General features: G+C 52.1%; 2 protein-coding genes across 10 annotated transcripts in view; both read right to left on the bottom strand.

Moving 5' to 3' along the window:
* Positions 1-1,514, bottom strand: part of ADGRE1 (adhesion G protein-coupled receptor E1) — a 66,855-nt gene extending 65,341 nt beyond the window's left edge. For all 6 annotated transcript variants that reach the window (XM_039514980.1, XM_039514978.1, XM_039514975.1 and 3 more), the window contains exon 1: positions 1,223-1,514. In XM_039514980.1, the coding sequence (XP_039370914.1) occupies positions 1,223-1,253 (31 nt within the window). In that variant the 5' untranslated portion in view covers positions 1,254-1,514. The remainder of the gene's footprint in view (positions 1-1,222) is intronic.
* Positions 1,515-6,952: 5,438 nt separating this feature from the next.
* The window catches only part of VAV1 (vav guanine nucleotide exchange factor 1), a 55,006-nt gene continuing 44,207 nt past the window's right edge, over positions 6,953-17,751 (bottom strand). The window contains exons 17-27 of one of the 4 annotated variants that reach the window (XM_039514986.1): positions 17,415-17,512; positions 16,690-16,712; positions 15,391-15,436; positions 14,515-14,651; positions 12,043-12,108; positions 11,362-11,393; positions 10,998-11,114; positions 10,238-10,325; positions 9,769-9,883; positions 8,828-8,979; positions 6,953-7,782 (exon numbers count right to left, since the gene is read on the bottom strand). In XM_039514986.1, coding sequence (XP_039370920.1) covers positions 7,729-7,782; positions 8,828-8,979; positions 9,769-9,883; positions 10,238-10,325; positions 10,998-11,114; positions 11,362-11,393; positions 12,043-12,108; positions 14,515-14,651; positions 15,391-15,436; positions 16,690-16,712; positions 17,415-17,512 — 928 coding nt within the window. In that variant the 3' untranslated portion in view covers positions 6,953-7,728. Of the gene's footprint in view, positions 7,783-8,827; positions 8,980-9,768; positions 9,884-10,237; positions 10,326-10,997; positions 11,115-11,361; positions 11,394-12,042; positions 12,109-14,514; positions 14,652-15,390; positions 15,437-16,689; positions 16,713-17,414; positions 17,513-17,751 lie in introns of those variants that run through there. The other 3 variants (XM_039514988.1, XM_039514987.1, XR_005591279.1) reach the window with 3 other exon arrangements.

Consider the following 17,751-nt stretch of genomic DNA (forward strand, 5'->3'; position numbering starts at 1 on the left):
GGAGCTGTAAGTATGGCCGACAGTCTTTGTTCATAGATGTACGTCCATATATTTGGTCACACTGACATGCATATTGTTTGATTGCACCCAGCTTACTGAGGGATCCAGATCTCTCTGTATCCATGACCTGTCCTCTTCCTTACTACCACTTCCCCAATCCGCATCTTCTGCAGACTTTCACAATAACGATTCTACGTGTTTTTCTGGGTCATTCATCAAATAAGCATTTAGATGAAAAGTCACAGATCTGGGCTGAACGCCCATCACTGAAAGACCCTACGACCCCTCAGAGATCCCAACACAATGACAATTATTGTTGCTCCTTTTCAATCCGAGCTGCTAGTCAAATTTCTGGGCCCAGGGCATCTTCCAACTGGGAGTAGAAACTGATGATGGACTCTGGTATTTCCTATGTTCCAATCTGGTTTGGTTACAAGTCCTGCTTCTTCAAATGCAGGAGGGACCAAAAACCAGGGGTAGCTTCTTTTCTTTACAAAAAACAACAACGAGGAGTCCTTGTGGCACCTTAGAGACTAACAAATATATTTGGGCATAAGCTTTCGTGGGCTAGAGCCCACTTCATCAGATGTTTTAGCCAACAAAAGCTTATGCTCAAATAAATGTGTTAGTCTAAGTTGCCACAAGGACTCCTCGTTGGTTTTGCTGATACAGACTATCACGGCTGCTACTCTGTAACCTTCTTTTCTTACAGTCCCAAGCCTCATTAGCCAGCACCAAACCCAAAAGCTGGTCTTCTCCCAGGGTCATTCAAACCATGCCTACAAGCTCCTGTTTGGCTTTCTTCCTCTGTCTCTGAGTCTCCCCCAGTTTCTTGTCTGCCACTCCCCCCGCAGCTAGATTAATTCCATGCCTAACAGTCTCACACACACATGGTCAGAATAATAGCCAGGTGGAACCCTCTGCCCACATGATGCTAGTTTCTGGGCAGATTCCATCCTGCCTTGTTTTAGGGGGGCGGGGGCCCGACAGGGTCTCTTACAATTATCTTCACATATCAATTTCCATGAGGTTTTAACTCAACCGGTAACAAGGATTGATTGCACCCACGAGCCTCAATCATGGATTGGGCCCCTGCAGTGCTAGGTGCTGTACAAAAGCAGAACAAGAATACAGTCCCTGCCCCAAAGAGCTTAAGTTAAGTTAGTTTGTTTTTTGCCAAGCCCCCACTGGAAGAAAATAACACAATTCCTTGCAAACTTACCTATAAGGTGGGTGATAAGCTGCTTCCTCATTATGCCACTGCCTTCTCTTACCAAGCAAGAAAACTGCCCCTGCTTTATCTGGTTGCGATCTTTCTCAGAGGAAGTTTGCAGAATGACATGGTTTTTACTGGGGCTTCCTTTCAGAGGTGCTTTAGCTCAGCGCTCCTGCTCTTGTGACAGTTCTGCTTCCTCTGCCCAAGATGATCTCTGGGCATCTACTAAGTTTATTATCAGAGTAGCCAAATAACACCCCTGCAATGGACAGGAAACAACAGGGGAAGTTGCAATCTTATCTCTTCAGGAACTGAAAGTGGGACATGGGGTGGGGAGGTTGGTCTTATCGTAGACTCATAGAAGATTAGGGTTGGACAAGACCTCAGGAGGTCATCTAGTCCAACCCCCTGCTCAAAGCAGGACCAACACCAACTAAATCATCCCAGCCAGGGCTTTGTCAAGCCTGACCCTAAAAACCTCTAAGGAAGGAGATTCCACCACCTCCCTAAGTAACCCATTCCAGTGCTTCACCACCCTCCTAGTGAAAATTTTTTTCCTAATATCCAACCTAAACCTCCCCCACTGCAACTTGAGACCGTTACTCCTTGTTCTGTCATCTGCCACCACTGAGAACAGCTGAGCTCCATCCTCTTTGGAACCCCCCTTCAGGTAGTTGCAGGCTGCTATCAAATCCCCCCTCACTGTCCTCTGCTGCAGACTAAACAAGCCCAGTCCCTTCTGTGACGTTGACCTCCATAGTGTTTAATGGAAATATGTTTATGAGCGTGAATATAATGTAACTGGAATATGCTTTATGCAAAAGGTCTCTTGTAAAGTATCATTGCAAAGCTTATAATCTACTGAGTGTGTCCATCCTGTTTGTATGTATGTATCATTCTTGTATCTAAAACTAGAAATAGAAAGGATACCTCTGAGGTCCTATTGTAATTATGTGGGCCTTTAATGGTGGCTTGGAATCTTGATGACTCCCACTGGTTGTAAATGGGTTTATTTACCTGCACGCCTTCCTGTGTACCTGACACGGGTTATGAAGAATGAGGTCTCACAGGACATGTGACCAGGTCACATGATACTGGAATCCATCTTAAACCTGGTGCTTTTCCATTTAGAAGGAGGGGTGGGGACTCAGAGAGACAAAAGATTCCCGCCTTCTGCCAAAGATATATAAGGGGGTGGAACAGAACACCCTTGTTTTCCACCTGTGTTGCAGCAGGCTAGTGAATCTGGCTCAACAAGGCAGGGTTCTGGAGTCCCAAGCTGGCAGGGAAAACAGGCTCAGAGGTAACTTCAGCGCATCAGGTGATAGTCCCAAGGGGGGTCCCTGTGACCGAACCCGTCACACCCTCAGCCTCTCCTCGTAAGTCAGGTGCCCCATGGGGCTCCCTGATCATTTTCAACAAGGACATTTTCGTTACCCTCTGCTGGACTTTCTTCAATTTGTCCACATCCTTTCTGTAATGGGGGGGCCCAAAACTGGAAGCAATACTCCAGATGTGGCCTCACCAGTGCCGAATAGAGGGGAATAATCACTTCCCTCGATCTGCTGGCAATGCTCCTGCTAATGCAGCCCAATATGCCGTTAGCCTTCTTGGCAACAAGGGTACACTGCTGACTCGTAGCCAGCTTCTCATCCACTATAATCACCAGGTCCTTTTCTGCAGGACTGCAGCTTAGCCAGTCGGTCCCCAGCCTGTAACAGTGCATGGGATTCTTCTGTCCTAAGTGCAGGACTCTGAACTTGTCCTTGTTGAACTCATCAGATTTCCTTTTGGGCCTAATCCTCCTTGTATGGGCCTAGGAGAGTTTTGGGTCTCTTCCTAGCTCAAGATTTAACAGGTAGAACAGGAAGCTGGAATTTGGACATGTGTGTTCTCTTCCCAGGGCAGTGTTATCTAGTAGCTAGAGCATGTGAGTAGGAGTCAAGAGTCCTGGCAGAGGTCGTTCATGATTTAAAACTTTTTTTTCATTCCACTTGTGAATGAAACCAAAAACTTTCAGAATTCTCAGGGAAAAAAAATTTCAGGAGGAAAAAAAACATTGGCGGGGGGGTCAATCAAACTGTTTCATTTCGACAAAGGTTTTTCATTTCAGTTGCTGCTTCAACAATGTTATCTTGTGTTACAACACGCACCCACCGTAACACAAAATACAAATTTAAAAAATGGACGTCATTTTGAAAAGAAAACGTGAACCATTTGGCTCCGAAAATGTTAAAAATGAGACATTGTTGGAACTTTTTTCCCTGAGATAAAATTTTGGTGAATCCAAATGTTTCCCTTTCGAGGGAACTGCAGTCTCCAGTGGAAAAAGGGTCAGTTGGACTTTTTCCATTCACTTCTTCTCTTGGGTTCTATCCTCAACTCAGAGAGGGAGTCTGGGAGTTAGGACTCATGGGCTCTCGTCCCAGTTCTAGGAGGGGAGTATTACCTAGTGGTGAGAGCACAGGATTGGGACTCAGGGAAAGAACCCAGAAGTCCTGCTCTGGGAATATACTCTATTTATCTCAGCATGTCTCTTGGGGGCATGGTTCTAACTTTGAGAGCATGGTCTAGAGGTCTGAGTACTAGACTGGGAATCCAGTGGTTTGCTTGCTAGTCCCAGCTCAGCCATTGACTTGCTGTGTGATGCGGTCAAGTCACTGCTGCTCTGTGCCTCAGTTTCCCCAGCTGTGAAATGGGGCAATGATACTTAAGAAAAGTGTTTTGATATCTTTGGCTAAGACACACCAATGTAACTGCCACGTAGTGTTACTGGGGGTATTTTCTTGCCTGAGTAAAGAGCAGGTTTTGTGGATGTAGCCAGAGCTAAGGGAAACGGGATAATAATGTACAAGGGAGGGCATACTGCTGGGAGATCATGGTGCCATACGGCTACATGCTCAGGGGGTGGATTACTGCTCTGGGAAGGGGAGTTGGAGCCCAGAAGTCTGTTGTCATATTTCATCCAGGATGTTTTTCATCATCAGGGCTTATTTCTGAGGCCGCTTTCTCAACAGCAGAGCCCATAGACGGGTAGACGCTGTGCCCAGCTGCTTATGACGTGGCTAGTCTATGTCGGGATTTCCCCACATAGATGACGCCTGAGATGCGAGCGCTACGTGCCCAGGAGGGCTGGACAGAGTGCTGAGTAGGGAGAGCTCAAGGAAAGCTTTGTGGGGCTGCAAGAGGGCAGGTGACAGGACGATGGAGGCAGTCCATGGAGACATACATGCAGCTGGGTAGATGGCTCTTGCCACTGGCTCAGCCGTCTGGCCTGCAGAGGCATTCAGATCTGGAAGCTGGGTCGGGCCCTCCATGCTTCCCTGGGACACACGGTTGTCCCAGTTTTCCTTTGCTGTTCCACCAGGAGCCCTGAGATTCGCAGGAACATGGAGGGGGGAACCAATTCTGAGACCGCCCCGTCTGCAAAGCCGGGAGGGGACCGGGATGACATCACAGCTGGAGCATCAAGCCAGCCTGTGCCTGTGCAGAAACTGACAAAATGTCACTTTGGAAAAGTGCTGAGTCAGTCACGGGCAGAGCGTTTCCCCAGAGCCGCTCTCAGAGGAGGGGAACAGAAGGGGCTTGTCCAAGGGGCAGGATGGGTGGTGGCTCAACCACAGCCTCGAGCCTGAGGACACTTGGGTTCTATTCCTGGCACTGCTGCGTGACCTTCGGCGGGTCTGTGCCTCAGTTTCCCCATCTGTAAAATGGGGGCTGAGGCTGACTTCCTTTGAAATAACAAGTGCCATGTGCATGCTAGGAGTTATCAATGCTGGTTAATATTAATTCCTGCTGCAGCCGTGCCAGCATTCCCTCGGAGCTGCCCTGTGCCTGGCATGGAGATGCCAGCGGCAGAGACGGGCTGCCTGGGAGCAGGAAGCCCTTGGGGAGGCAAGGAGACGAGCGACCTTTCTGGCCTGGTGGGGCTTGTTTAAGCATTTTGTTTTTCAGGCCAAGGAGACATCTGCTCAGGATGTTACACCTGGGGATCAGGGCTCTGGGGTGGGAGCAGGGCTGCGGGGCGGGGGTAGGGGCTGGCAGTGTACAGGAATAGGGCAGTATCCCTTTAAATAACGTGAGCCCTCACTTAGTGCTCCCCGTGTTCTGGTTTAGATGCCGCCAGAGCAGCCGGGGGTGCGTAGCCGGGCCTCACGCGTTGGTGAACGTGCACCAAGCTGGGCCCCAGCTGGATCGTGTCATTTTTATTGTGTAAAGCCCCAAAGGCACAATGGGGGGGGAAGGGAGGGGGGATGGGAAAGGGCGCCTGGCCAACGCCCGCAGGGATAAATGGTAGCCCAGCCTCTCCGATTAACAGGCAGGGTGGTCCAGTGGTTACAGCATTGCACTCCACAGACCTGGGTTCTCTTTCAGGCTCGGCCACTGACGCTGGCAGAGTCCCCGCCCCGCACTGTACCTTATCTTCCCCCTCTGATTCTGGGCTAGTCCGGTTAGCCTGGGAGCTCGTCGTGGTCAGGACCGTGTCTCAGTAGGTGTTTGTGCAGCACAGTAATTAGCACTTAGAGCACATTGCAATGGAGACGAGTATCACTCACCCCATTTTACAGTTGGGGAAACTGAGGCTCGGGGATCTGGCAGCATAGAAATAGAAGCCGGGTTTCTTTGGTAGCAGTCCCGTGCCGCCTGCCCACCCACACGCGCGCACACACCCCGAGACCACAGTGTTCTTCTTGAAACCAAGCACTTCCGTTTTCCTTGGGTTTCCTGGAATATTGCACAAACTGAAGACCAGGGGAAATGCTGAGCCAGGGTTGAACTTACCAGCAGCTCAGCAAAATGCTGTACTGTATTCTGGCTCTGTTCCCAACACTCTCCCACCCCACGTTTCTCTCTCCCCAACCCCCAGGGCTACTAGGCCTAGGCCGCATTTCCCTGTGTTGTGTGTTTGTGGGGCCTAGCGGGCAACCCGCTGACCTGCCACGCCCACAACTTGGCTTCTGTGCCTGACTCTGCTGCCGGGTGATGTGGGACAAGCTGCTTCCCTGCCCTGTGCCTCAGTTTCCTGGGAGACCCACATTATCACCACCAGCACCACATCACCTGGCGGTACCAGCGCCATCTAGGGGTAGCTACTTTGGATGCTAACGCAGAACTGGACCCGGCGTGGCTGGGAATTGATGCTACCGGGTGTCCATGTGCCCAGGATCTACCCTGGTAGCTCGTCCCTATGGACAATGCACTGCAGAGCCAGTGGAGCAGAGGGGAGGAAACACTGCATGGCCTGGGGGTTAGGCAGCACAGTGCAATGAAATGGATGAGTGATGTTTCCAGTTCGGGGGGTGGAATGGGGGCTTGTGAGTTAGAGGAGAATGGGATTCAGGACTCCTCGGTTCTCTTCCCTCTTCTGGGAGGGGAGTGGGGTCTAGCTGTTGCAAGGGTTCTCAAACTGAGGGTCACAAGGTCATGGGGGGGTCACAAGCTGCCACCCCCCATGCACGCCGGGGCTCTGTGCAGGGCTGACAGCCCAAGCCTTTCAAAGCTGGGTGGCTGGAGAGCAGCGGCTGCTAGCCAGGCGCCCAGCTCTGAAGGCAGCGCTGCCTCCAGCAACAGCCCAGAAGTAAGAGTGGCATGGTATGGGGGGTTGTCATTTGTGGGGGAGGGGTCATCACAGCCTGAAATATTTTCAGAGAGGGGCCCAGCCAAAAAAGGTTGAGAACCCTTATGTTAAAGCATGGTGGGAGAATGGGAGCCAGGACTCCCAGGTTCTCTTCCCAGCTCAGGGAGGGGAGTCAGGCCTAGTGCTTAGAGTGGGGGGGGGCGCTCTGAAAGTCAAGACACCCAGTTCTAATGCTGGCCCTGAGAAGAGAGGTTTAATTTAGAGCGAAGGGCTGAAAGTCACGACTGCTGGATCTAACCCCAGTGCTGGAAGGAAGTGTGGTCTGGTGATTTAGAAGAGGCGTGGCTGTCAGGACTCCTGGGTTCTGTTCCTGGCTCATAAAGTGACTTGCCAGCAAGTCGCTCCCCCTCATGCCTTAGCTCACCCTGCTGACCAATTCAGTAAAGGGTTAATGACAATCGCATGCGCCTGGTGCCATCTGGGTTCTGCCTATGCTGGAGGGAATATAAAGGTGGCAGTGGGCAGGGGGGGACAGCCTCCTACCCATTCACGTGGCAGCAGCCCTCTGGGCTCCAAACACCTGTGCCTGATGGGGCAGTTAGATCCTGGCATGGACTGGAGAGAAAAGGGCTCTTGGGTGCAGGGTGACGGCCGCTACAGCTCCAGCCCGTCCACCCATTCAGTTTATTCAACACAAAACTTCCTTTACATGCGTGAGAGAAGGGAAAGAGAAGAGGGATCCGAAAGTTCATAAATTAATAGTCCCGGGGCGCTACTCCCCGCCGCACTTCCGCCAACACAACATTTCTTCCTGCTACAGAGACCCCTTCCGGGCCTAGCTCCGCTTGAGCTCACGGTGTGAGTGCCATGCAGGGTCAGGAATCCTGTGGGTCATGATCTCAGGGGGGTGGAAAATTACACAGGGCTCCAGACCTCAGCAATATTCCGAATAATCTTCCTCCACGTAATTCGCTGGGAACCAGCCAACCTAGGAGGGGAAAACTCAGTGAGACGTGGAATTGTCATCACAAAACAGCCATTGGAACATGGCCCATGTGCTGTGTACGCATTGCTGCCCTCTTCTGGATGGGATGGGTGCTGCTCACCTGTGTGTCATAAGCCCTGTACTGCTAAGAGCTAACAGGGATTCTCCTGTAACTCGGCTTGTTTTTGTGTGCTATCCCCAATGCTGTGGTGAGATCTGCTGGCTATGCCACGTGGCACAGGAGCCACTATCATGACGCATGAGTAGCTGGGATTGAACTTTGGATCTCTGGATCTAAAGGCACCAGTCTCTACCGCTTGACCTAAAAGCCCCAGCTCCATTAGCTGGCTCATCAACCGCTACAGTCCCAGCCACCACTAGGGGGAGACAAAGTGCCACTGAAGTTGGCCAGTTGGCCATAGCTTTCTTGGCATCCCATACTCGCACTAGGTGTTCATTGTTACCCGATGCATCAGAATGTGTGGCGCGATCGTGCATGTGCATGCATGTGGGGCGGATCGTACGTGTGCACGTGCATGCGTATGGAGATCGTTTATGGGTGTGTGCACATGTGCATGCACAAGCGAGAGGAATGCGTGTGTAGGCGTGCAGTGATTGTGTGTGCGCGAGCACATCTTTGGGTGCGGATTGCGTGTGTACATGTGTGGATTGGGAGTGGGGGTAAGACAGAATTGCTGCCCTCTGCTGAGTAGGAGATGATTACACCAGCTCACAAGTGTGTTTTGGTGTGGGGGCGGGGAGTGCTTGCACAGAACTCTGCCCCCTGCTGGATGGAATATGTCAGCACTGCTCACATGCATGGGTCTATATACACTAGAGAGTGATGTGTGAATGTGTGTGTGATGGGATTACACTCTGTATGTGTAGAGGTGCGAAGAACGCTGCCCCCTGCTGGATGGGATATGTCAGAGCGGGTCGTGTGCGTGTATGTGTGTGTAACACTGCCCCCTTGTGGACAGGCTATGTCAGGCCTGTTCTGCTGTGTAAGGGGGTTGTAATCCCAACCCCCGCTCGGCGGTGCACTCACCCGGCCGTAGATCTCCCCTTTCCACCAGCCCTGCTGCCCTTTCTTGCTCAGGATCTTTATGATGTCGCCCTCCTTGAGCGTCAGCTCCGTCCGGTCCCGCGCGCAGAAATCGTAGCGAGCCTTCGCCGACCCAAAGTACTTCAGTCCTCCTGCTGCAAGGGGACAGACCCACGCTAGAGACAGCTGTGCCAGGACCGGACACCCTCAAATAAAGATCCACCCCTTTGGTGGGATCCTGGGAAGCGAGCGGCCCCCGGAAGCGCTCATCACCCACCACATGGCTGGAGGCAGGGACCGCATGGGGAAAGATTGGCTCTCTCCCCTCCTGGGGCTCCGAGGGCTTGGGCCGCAGAGGGTTAATTTCGAGAGACCACCAGGGTGGAGTCTATGCCCCAGCCATAACCCACAGGAAAGAGGGTACCACTGCTGGGGGCCGTGGCCGCATGGCTCCCCCACACTGTGACATCTCCCATCAGCACTAGAGGGGCAGCCCAGAATATCCCCCCTCTTCTTTGCAACGGAGCCTTTGCCAGGTCCGGCAGGGAGCACAGACCACCCTCACCAGCTGGGGGCTGCCCCAGCCCCTTTACTGGCATTTCGACAAGCGCCCACACGCCAGCAGCCGACCAGGGTGAGCAATTCAAGCTGAGCCTGGGAAATGACAGGTTTTGCCTCTCGACATTTTTTTTCCTGGTTTTGTCAAAATGTTCCCATTTTTGTTGAAAACCCTGGAAATCGGACAAAAACTAGAAGGGGGGCGGGAATTTGTGTTGAAAAGCCACCGTCCCTCAAGAAAAATGTTTTAGGGGAAATTTCCATCCCACGTGTGCCTGGTCATGAGGATCTATCCCAAGAACCCTGGGGGCTGAGATCCTGCAGCGCTCAGGGGGCGCTCGAGGTCTCCCCACCCTGGCTCCAGCACTGGCCTCTGAGCACCCTACCGGGAGGTCTGGAGATGGCCCTCTGCTCAGGCTCCTTGAACGGGAACTGCAGCGTGGTGTCGAGGGTTTTGAAGCAGTCTTTCAGGGAGTTCTGCTGGTAAAACTCCACCAGCTCCTAGGGAGGAAGCACGGAGAGGCCCTGAGCGGGCAGAGATCCCTTCTCTCCTGGAGCAGGAGCAGAGACAGTAACAGCTGGACCCCACTCCCCCGTGCCCCCCCCCCCAGCCAGAAATAGAACCCAGGAGTCCTGACTCCCAGCTGCCTCCTCTTCTAACCCACTAGCCCCCACTCCCCTCCCATGGCTGGGAACAGAACCCAGGAGTCCTGGCTCTCAGCCCCTCCTGCTCTAGTCAATACACCATCCTGAGGGCTAAGCGGCTGGTGTTGCACTAAGCATTCCCCCAGTGGCCAGAGCCTTCCAGTGAAGATGGAGTTGAAGCATCGGATGCAAAATTCGCTCAATCCTTACTATGAGTCCTTTGAACGCCTTCTTCTCCGTGATGCGGTACAGGCCCTCCGACGTCAGGATCTTGATGTGTTTGATTTCTACGTTAAACCTGGGGGCACAGACACCAGCTCTCAGGGGGCCGCTGGTTTCCTAACGATCTCTACAGCTGTAATTTTCCAGTGTATTGCACCTTTAAATTTCTAGCTGTCTGCTCTCTGGCAGGGGCAGAGCTTTGTGCATGGAGGGTAAATGCAGATTGTTACAGAAGAGAGGCACACACTGTACTCTCTCTCATAGCGTCTTTCAGAAAGCACTAAGATGGGGATCTGGCCCCACCGACTCCAATGGAGTGACACTGATTTATGCCAGCTGGGGCTCTGGTGCTAGGAATACAGGATTCTCCATAATGGCACAGCTCTGGCCTTGTATCTCGCCTCAAATGGCAAGCACATCCAGATGGAAGATCATCATATGCACTGGAGCAGGAGGCATTTTTCCCTGCTCCCCGAGCTGGTGTTTTTGGAGGTGCTATTCTTAAATATCTAACCCTATCTTCTTAACTTACGAAGCAAATTGCCTTCATAAAATCATGAGGTGGGGAGTCCCACAGGTTAACTACCTGTTGCATATTTACTTTTACCAGGTGGGCATTTCATTTTGCTAAGTGCCCTCTGGGGTTTGCATTCTAGGGAAGGGCCCAAAAGAGTTCTCCGTGAGAGGCAGGCTATTCACGCACACAAAGATGTTGCTCTGTAGAAGCTGTTATTAAGGTTAGGATTACTTGATGCTGATGGCAAACTCGGCCGCGTCTTTGACCCTCTGCCGCACCAGGAACGTGCCGTCTGAACGGTTTGTGAGGATTTGCTCTGCCTCTGCTCTCTCCATAGGTCCCGCGTACCTGCAAGTAGGGACATCCACAAGAGTTATTACTTGAATCTATGATTCAGCCACTAGATGTCGCTGTGGGCTGTATGCCATACCAGCGAGGGTGTGGTCTGGTAAACAATGGAGACAAAGCTGGAACTCAAGCTGGTTTAAGACAGTCTGTGATTTCACAGAGCATAGATTCACAAGGCTGGACTCCAGATTAAACAGCAATAAATTATGTGGATGCAGAAATGTTTCAGTTCTATCATTTTACTTACCAAAGATAAACAGAAAAATCTGGGGGAGGATTCTGTGGAGGGAAAAGAAAAAAGTTTTATTTTCTTGCAGTAAATAAAACAGAGAAGAAAGAGTTAAGTCTGGCCCAGGAGATCTGATGTCAGTGCTCTGTTATTCTGGAGTTTCATTTTTCTCCCAGGGTCATATCACAAATAATTCATTTAAAAAAAATTATATTATGGTACAAAGAATGGGGCCCCACTGTGCCAGGTGCTACACAGACCAGGGCTTCACTGTCCCAGGCACTGCACAGACCTTCCCCAAGATCAGGACCCCAGGGCCCCGGGTGCTGCCCAGACACATAGGGAAAGACAGTTCCTGCCCCAGGCAGCATGTACACAAAGAAAGAATTATTATACCCAATTTAAAAATGAGGAGCTGAGGTACAAGGAGATGAAGTGACTTGCCCAAGGGCCCACACAGGCAATCTGTGGCAGAGCCAAGAATTTCACTCACATCTTCTGAGCCCCACTCCAGCACCTTACCCACAAAACCCACCCTTTCTTCTGCTGCTAAGCGCCCTGGATTGCAGACTGACATCTGCCCTTTGTCCCCAGAGCAGATAAAACCCACCGAAACTTGTCTAAGGAATTTAGAGACCCTACAAAAACATCCAGCGTTTAATAGCTAATTGAGCAAACGTGAAAGGAGTCGCTACTCACACACACATACGGTTTGACTTTTTGGCATGGGAACCAGCCGATCTCGTTCGTGGATGTGTTTCTGCCCTGCAAAGCGGAAGCCAATGCACGTCAGATCTATTGTAAAGAGATATCAGGGAAGAGGCCGAGGTGGTTGCTCTTGGCCTGGTTTGCAGAGGGACTATCGTAGGCTGGATGTTTAAGCAAGAGCAGAAATATTTCAATTCGGCTATCCCGACATGGTGTTTCTTGGGAATTGTAGTTTGGTTTTCTCGTGACCCCATTTGCTTTGCATCAGACTCCCTAGCCAAACTACTTCTCCCAGGATGCACCATGATCAGGGCCTCCCATGACACAACCGTCTCCCCTCACCATGAGGGGCAGACTGTGGTGCATCATGGGAGATGTAGTCTGACCAGGAAGCCTGGCCTTTGGAAGAGAAATGGGAGCATGAGGCAACCAAACTACAACTCCCACAAGGCACCAGGGCTACATTCCCCAACCATAATATTTTTTTTTTTGCCCCAAAGTTGAACATTTTGCACAGGAAAAATCCCCCTTTTTCCAACCAGTTCTAGCCTGAAGGCCTGAGCCAACCCCCACTGAAGTCAATGGGAGTCTTCTCCATGGGCTCCAGTGGGTTTTGGATCAAACCCTGCCTAGCACTCAGCATCTCTGATCAGAGCCAGCACCGAGATCAGAGCCCCCATTGTGCCGGCCACTGCACAGACCCTGACTGAGATCAGAGCCCCATCACGCCAGGTGCTGCACAGACCCTGACTGAGATCAGGGGTCTGGGAATTAATTGGGAGAAGACAAGGCGTGGGTGACCCTGCCAAAGGGGGCTACTTATTGTTGCTAAAGCCCGAGGTATAAACACAGAGACACTGAAAGCAGGTTGGACACCAGGGCTGCTGGACGGGGAAGACCCTGTGGTTCTCTCTGGTCTTCACTGCCTGGCATCACCACTAGGAGGAGTCGACCTCCCTCTTGGCCTCATCAGGAGAGTTGAGTACCCGGCTCAACAACTAGCCACTTTCAGAAGCGGCCTGGATCAGTTCTGTTTCATCATTCAGTGCCTGATGCTGCCCGGCCTCCTGAACAACAAGAGGCTAAAGCACTAATTGATTTATGCTGCTCTCCTCTTTGACAGCTGATTTTAAAGACACCCTTCCCCACCATCATTTCTTACCATGAGCTCTGTAATGATCCCAGCTACGGTCATCAGCAGGGCTTGACTGCTGGAATGTCCGCACTGACAAACAGACCCCTCCCACTTGAGCTAAAGTGAGCTCCATTAGCCAGCTGCACTAACTTGCGGCATCCTGAAAACTGTATTGCAACTGTATGCTATCCCTTTAAATGCTCGGCGGGTAGGGGCGGTGTTCCTGGTCCTGCTTGTGGGCAGGGAGCTCTGTAGGAAGCTCTGAGATGTGGGCCTAGCAATAGTTAGATTGCAGCCAGCCAGCCTAGAGTAAGGTGGGGCAGGGCCGCCCAGAGTGCGGGGGGCAAGTGGGGCAATTTGCCCCGGGCCCCGCAGGGGCTCCGCGAGCCCTAGCTGAGAATCCCTTCCCTGGCTAGAGGGGCCTTTTTAATTTTTACTCACCTGGCGGCCGTCCGAGTCTTCAGCGGCACTTCAGCGGCGAGCCCTTCACTCACTCCGGGTCTTCGGCAGTACTTCGGCGGCGGGTCCTTCAGTGCTGCCGAAGATGCGGAGCGAATGAAGGACCCGCCGCCGCTGAAGACTCGGAGCACCGCCCGGTGAGTACAAGCACCGCAGCGGGTGGCGCCTTTTTTTATGTCTGCTCCCCCGCTTTGCCCCAGGCCCCCTGAATCCTCTGGGCGGCCCTGAGGTGGGGTGAGTTATTTCTCAGGGAGAAGCCTGTTTTGTCTCTCTCTGTTTTGGAGTTCTTGTGTGTTATCATTCTGGATTCAAAGCAATAAAGTTGTGTTACACTGCAACCTTCCGGCAAGAGTATTCTGGGTTTATCTAGTTTCTTGGTTTGCATGCCATGAACGTAACAGTAGTCAGACTGTTACCCTCTGGATGGACCAGGCATCAAAATGGGATGTCCTCATGGGGCGGAGCCCTGTGGTTTTGGAACCAGAAGTCCCAGCTTCAAGTCCCCGCTGACCAAATTTACGTGCAATTCCTGTAGTCCAGCAGTTCCCAAACTATGGGTCGCGACCCCAAGTGGGGTTGCACCATCAGCGGACTGGGGTGCGAGTCCAAGTGAGTAGCCAAACCAAATCTAAACATGTCTGGAACCTGCTCCACAAAATGGTGTCCTCTGTGCAGCATGACCTTGTGCATACGAAGTCATGCCACACGGAAGATGCTGTATTTGGTTCACCCTCCAGCAGCGGGTCTAGTGATGTAGTTATGGGGTGGTGGGAATCAGTGGGATTGAACGTTCAGGAACCGCTGTTCTAGTCAGTGTGTCTCCATCAGGGCACACGGAGTGATGGGTGGATGGCTGCAGAGATACCTACCTCCCACCAGAGCTGCTCCACCTCAGCTTTGGTCAGCTCCACAATGTCCCCCATGCTGAGTCGCAGCGACGGGCCAAATGCCACGGGTGGCGGGGGCAGCCCGTAATACTCCTGGCAGACCTCCATTTTGGGCAGCCCTAAGGAAAAAAGGGCATTAGCAAGGAACCGGTCACCGATGTATCTCCCTGCGGCCAACGCCTGCCACCCAGCAGCATCTGCGCCCAGTGCTCCTCCCACCCGCTACGTGGACACACGTGGACGGTCACATCTTCCTGGTGCGAGGGGGACAGAAAATCCTCCCTGTGTTCTACAGGGGGGATAGAGAGACAGCCCCAGGACAGGCCCCATTTGCCCCTCCAGGACGGGGATTCTGCATGCAGGATGGTGTATGTTAAGGGCTTATTGTCTCCTGAACTCTCATCAACCCAGACCTCCCATGAGCCAGTGGGGCTTTCCTGCATGTGCCCTGAGTTTAAGCTGGAGCTCAGCATCCCAGCACAGATCAGGGGTCCCTCTAGTCCGGTGTCCAGCCTGTGGGAATGGTAGCTCAGTTACCACATGACTTCCTCTATGGGGCAGGCTCCCCAGCCGGACTGCATCACCCATGATGCACCACACTTCAGAGGGATGGGGTTAGAGCATTCCAGTCCCTCGTAGTACAGCAGAGCTAGCAGAACTTAAAGGGGGATCCTTTATTGTGGGGTTAGACCCAGAACAGACCCTTGGCTCTCTCCAGGCTGTAGTGCCTGGAGTCACCAATAGGGGTCTCCATCACACCTGGCCTAATCAGGACTGATGATTACAAGAAAGGAAATTCCTTCCTGACTCCCCTGCCTGCCCTGAAGCATGAGAGTGGGTGCCTGCCACAGGACTTACCAAGGTCGTTCTTCTTTCTCTCCTGCGTGTGTCGGTTGGATTTATTCTGCAGAGGGAAGACAAGGAGCCCGGCTCAGATAAGGAGGCTGTGTGGGATCTGTCTGCAGTTCAGCAGGCACAGACCCTGCTATACATCAGCGGGGGGTGTAGTATTATGAGCAGAACTGGAGTAAGAGGGTGGGGCTTGAGTGTGGTACTAGAGGAGGGCTCAGCAAGGCAAATATAACAACCCCCCATGTGGTAATTAATCCCCTTCTAATGGCAGTTGAGTCATAGACAGAGGCTGATAAGCCTGTTACTAGATCAGGTTTTAGACCCAGAGGTCCCAGGTTTGATCCCCCTTCCTGGTGACGGCCCTAGCAGCATAACAAACTGGGACCAAGTTCCTTTGTATCCAAACTCTAGACCATCAGCATGTAACGATCTCCCCTGTCCCATATTACTTATTGCTAATTAACCATGGGGCAGGGGTCTGTGATCTCCTGATGCTGCCATTTAGGCTGTGACTAAGGCTGATCCCCCAAATTTTCCATTTAGGGTTTTTTCCGAGAAACGCCGTTTTTCATGAAAAGTGTCAGCTTTCTGCAGAAAAATGTCCATTTTTCTTCAACCCCCCCCCACCCACGCCTGAACATTTCAATATACTGCCCCAGTGCCTCATGGGAGTTGTAGCTCAGTGGCCTCGTGCCCCCATTTTCTTCTATGGGCCTGGCTCCCTGGCTGGATTATATCTCCCATGTGCTCTCTCCCATCAGCCACAAGCCTGGCTTTTCACTCACTTATACTGACGCATCACTGGTGTAAAATAAGGCGCTAGTGAGCGAGAAATTGTCTGTAATTGCAATGTCTGTCTGATAAACAGTATAAGGAGAGAGAGCCAGGCAGCGAATGAGCTGAGGTGAAGGGAACCTTGTTTAAAAGTCTCTGGTGCTTCAAGGGGCAGTATTGCCCAATGGCTAGAGCACTGGACTGGGAATCAAGAGACCTGCCTTCTATTTCCAACTCTGACTTGTGTGATCCTGGCCAAATCCCCTCCCCTCTCCATGCCTCAGTTTCCAAACATTCCTACTTTATTATTATTCTTATTTATTAGGTGTATTATGGTACGTGTAGGACCCCACCCTCCCAAGCCCAGGACTCCGTTGTGCTAGGCCCTGTACAGACACAGAACAAAAAGACAGACCCAGGCTCTTACTATGTGTTTTTGTCCCCACGGAGCCCAGGACTATAAAAGCCTCCACCCCCTGGATGAGAATGTTTTCTCCCCAAGAGATTTAAGGTTGTTCAGGGTTTGTTTACCTTTTTCAGCGTAGACCCATAATCTGGATTAAACAGAAAAGAGGGAAAACGATTACTCCATAGTTCTGTAATCGAACCCTAAGAGTTCTCAGACTAAATTAAAGCAGAATTGTATTTCTGTTTGTGGGTGACCAGTATGTGCCAGGGAGGCTGGGTTAGGAAACTCACCTCCTGTCCCACATGGTGCCTGTCTGTCACCCCACTGGTACCTCAGCAGCATGCAACTGCAGCGCAGATGGTGATACAGAGCAGCAGCAGCGAAGGGGTTAACTAGTGCCTGTAGGCCAACCCTTTCCTTCCTCTGCTCTTGTATTTAGCCACTTGCAACTGCACCCTCCTCAGATGTATCCCAGAATCCTTTGTGCTGCCATGCCCCAGCTGCGTCCCAGAATCCCTTGCACCACTTTGTCCATGCTGCATCTCACAAGCCCTTGCAACACTTGGCCCAAATGCATCCCAGAATCCCTTGCACCTCATGGCTTAAATGCATCCCACAATCCCTTGCAACACTTGAACCAGATGCATCCCAGAATGCATTGCACTTCATGGCCTAGATGCATCCCACAATCCCTTGCCCCCAACCCTACAGATAAGGCCCCCTGGGAATCAGCTGATTAGTTTCCGGGTTGCTGTAAGGAGGGCTGGCTGCAGGCAGGCTCAGGTGGCAGGAACGGAATTGTACATCCCGCCAACGCTGCTGACCTGTGCTGGACGCAGACACGTACCTGAGCTCAACTTCCCGCAGGGGGATACCCGGCCCAGACACTCCTTGTGAGCTGGGGCTTTGCATCGGCTGCAGCGATAGCCCTGGTAGAACGTGCCCCTATTCACACGGCCAAAAGAGAGAACATCTGTGTGTTAGAGTCGCCGTGGTAAATCGGGGCTTGAAGTCATCCCCCCCACCCTTCTGCCCTGCTCTCTTAACCCCTACTTCCCCATGCCCCATCCCCAGCTCAGCCCTGCCCCACAAATTAACCCCAAATACGGGATCGGCCAAACTCAGGAGACGCCTTAGCCGGGAGCAATAGTGCAGACCAGCAGCTGGTGTGGGGGATGCACATG

The sequence above is a fragment of the Mauremys reevesii genome, linkage group 25 (genome assembly GCF_016161935.1).
Source record: "Mauremys reevesii isolate NIE-2019 linkage group 25, ASM1616193v1, whole genome shotgun sequence".
Classification (NCBI taxonomy): domain Eukaryota; kingdom Metazoa; phylum Chordata; order Testudines; family Geoemydidae; genus Mauremys; species Mauremys reevesii.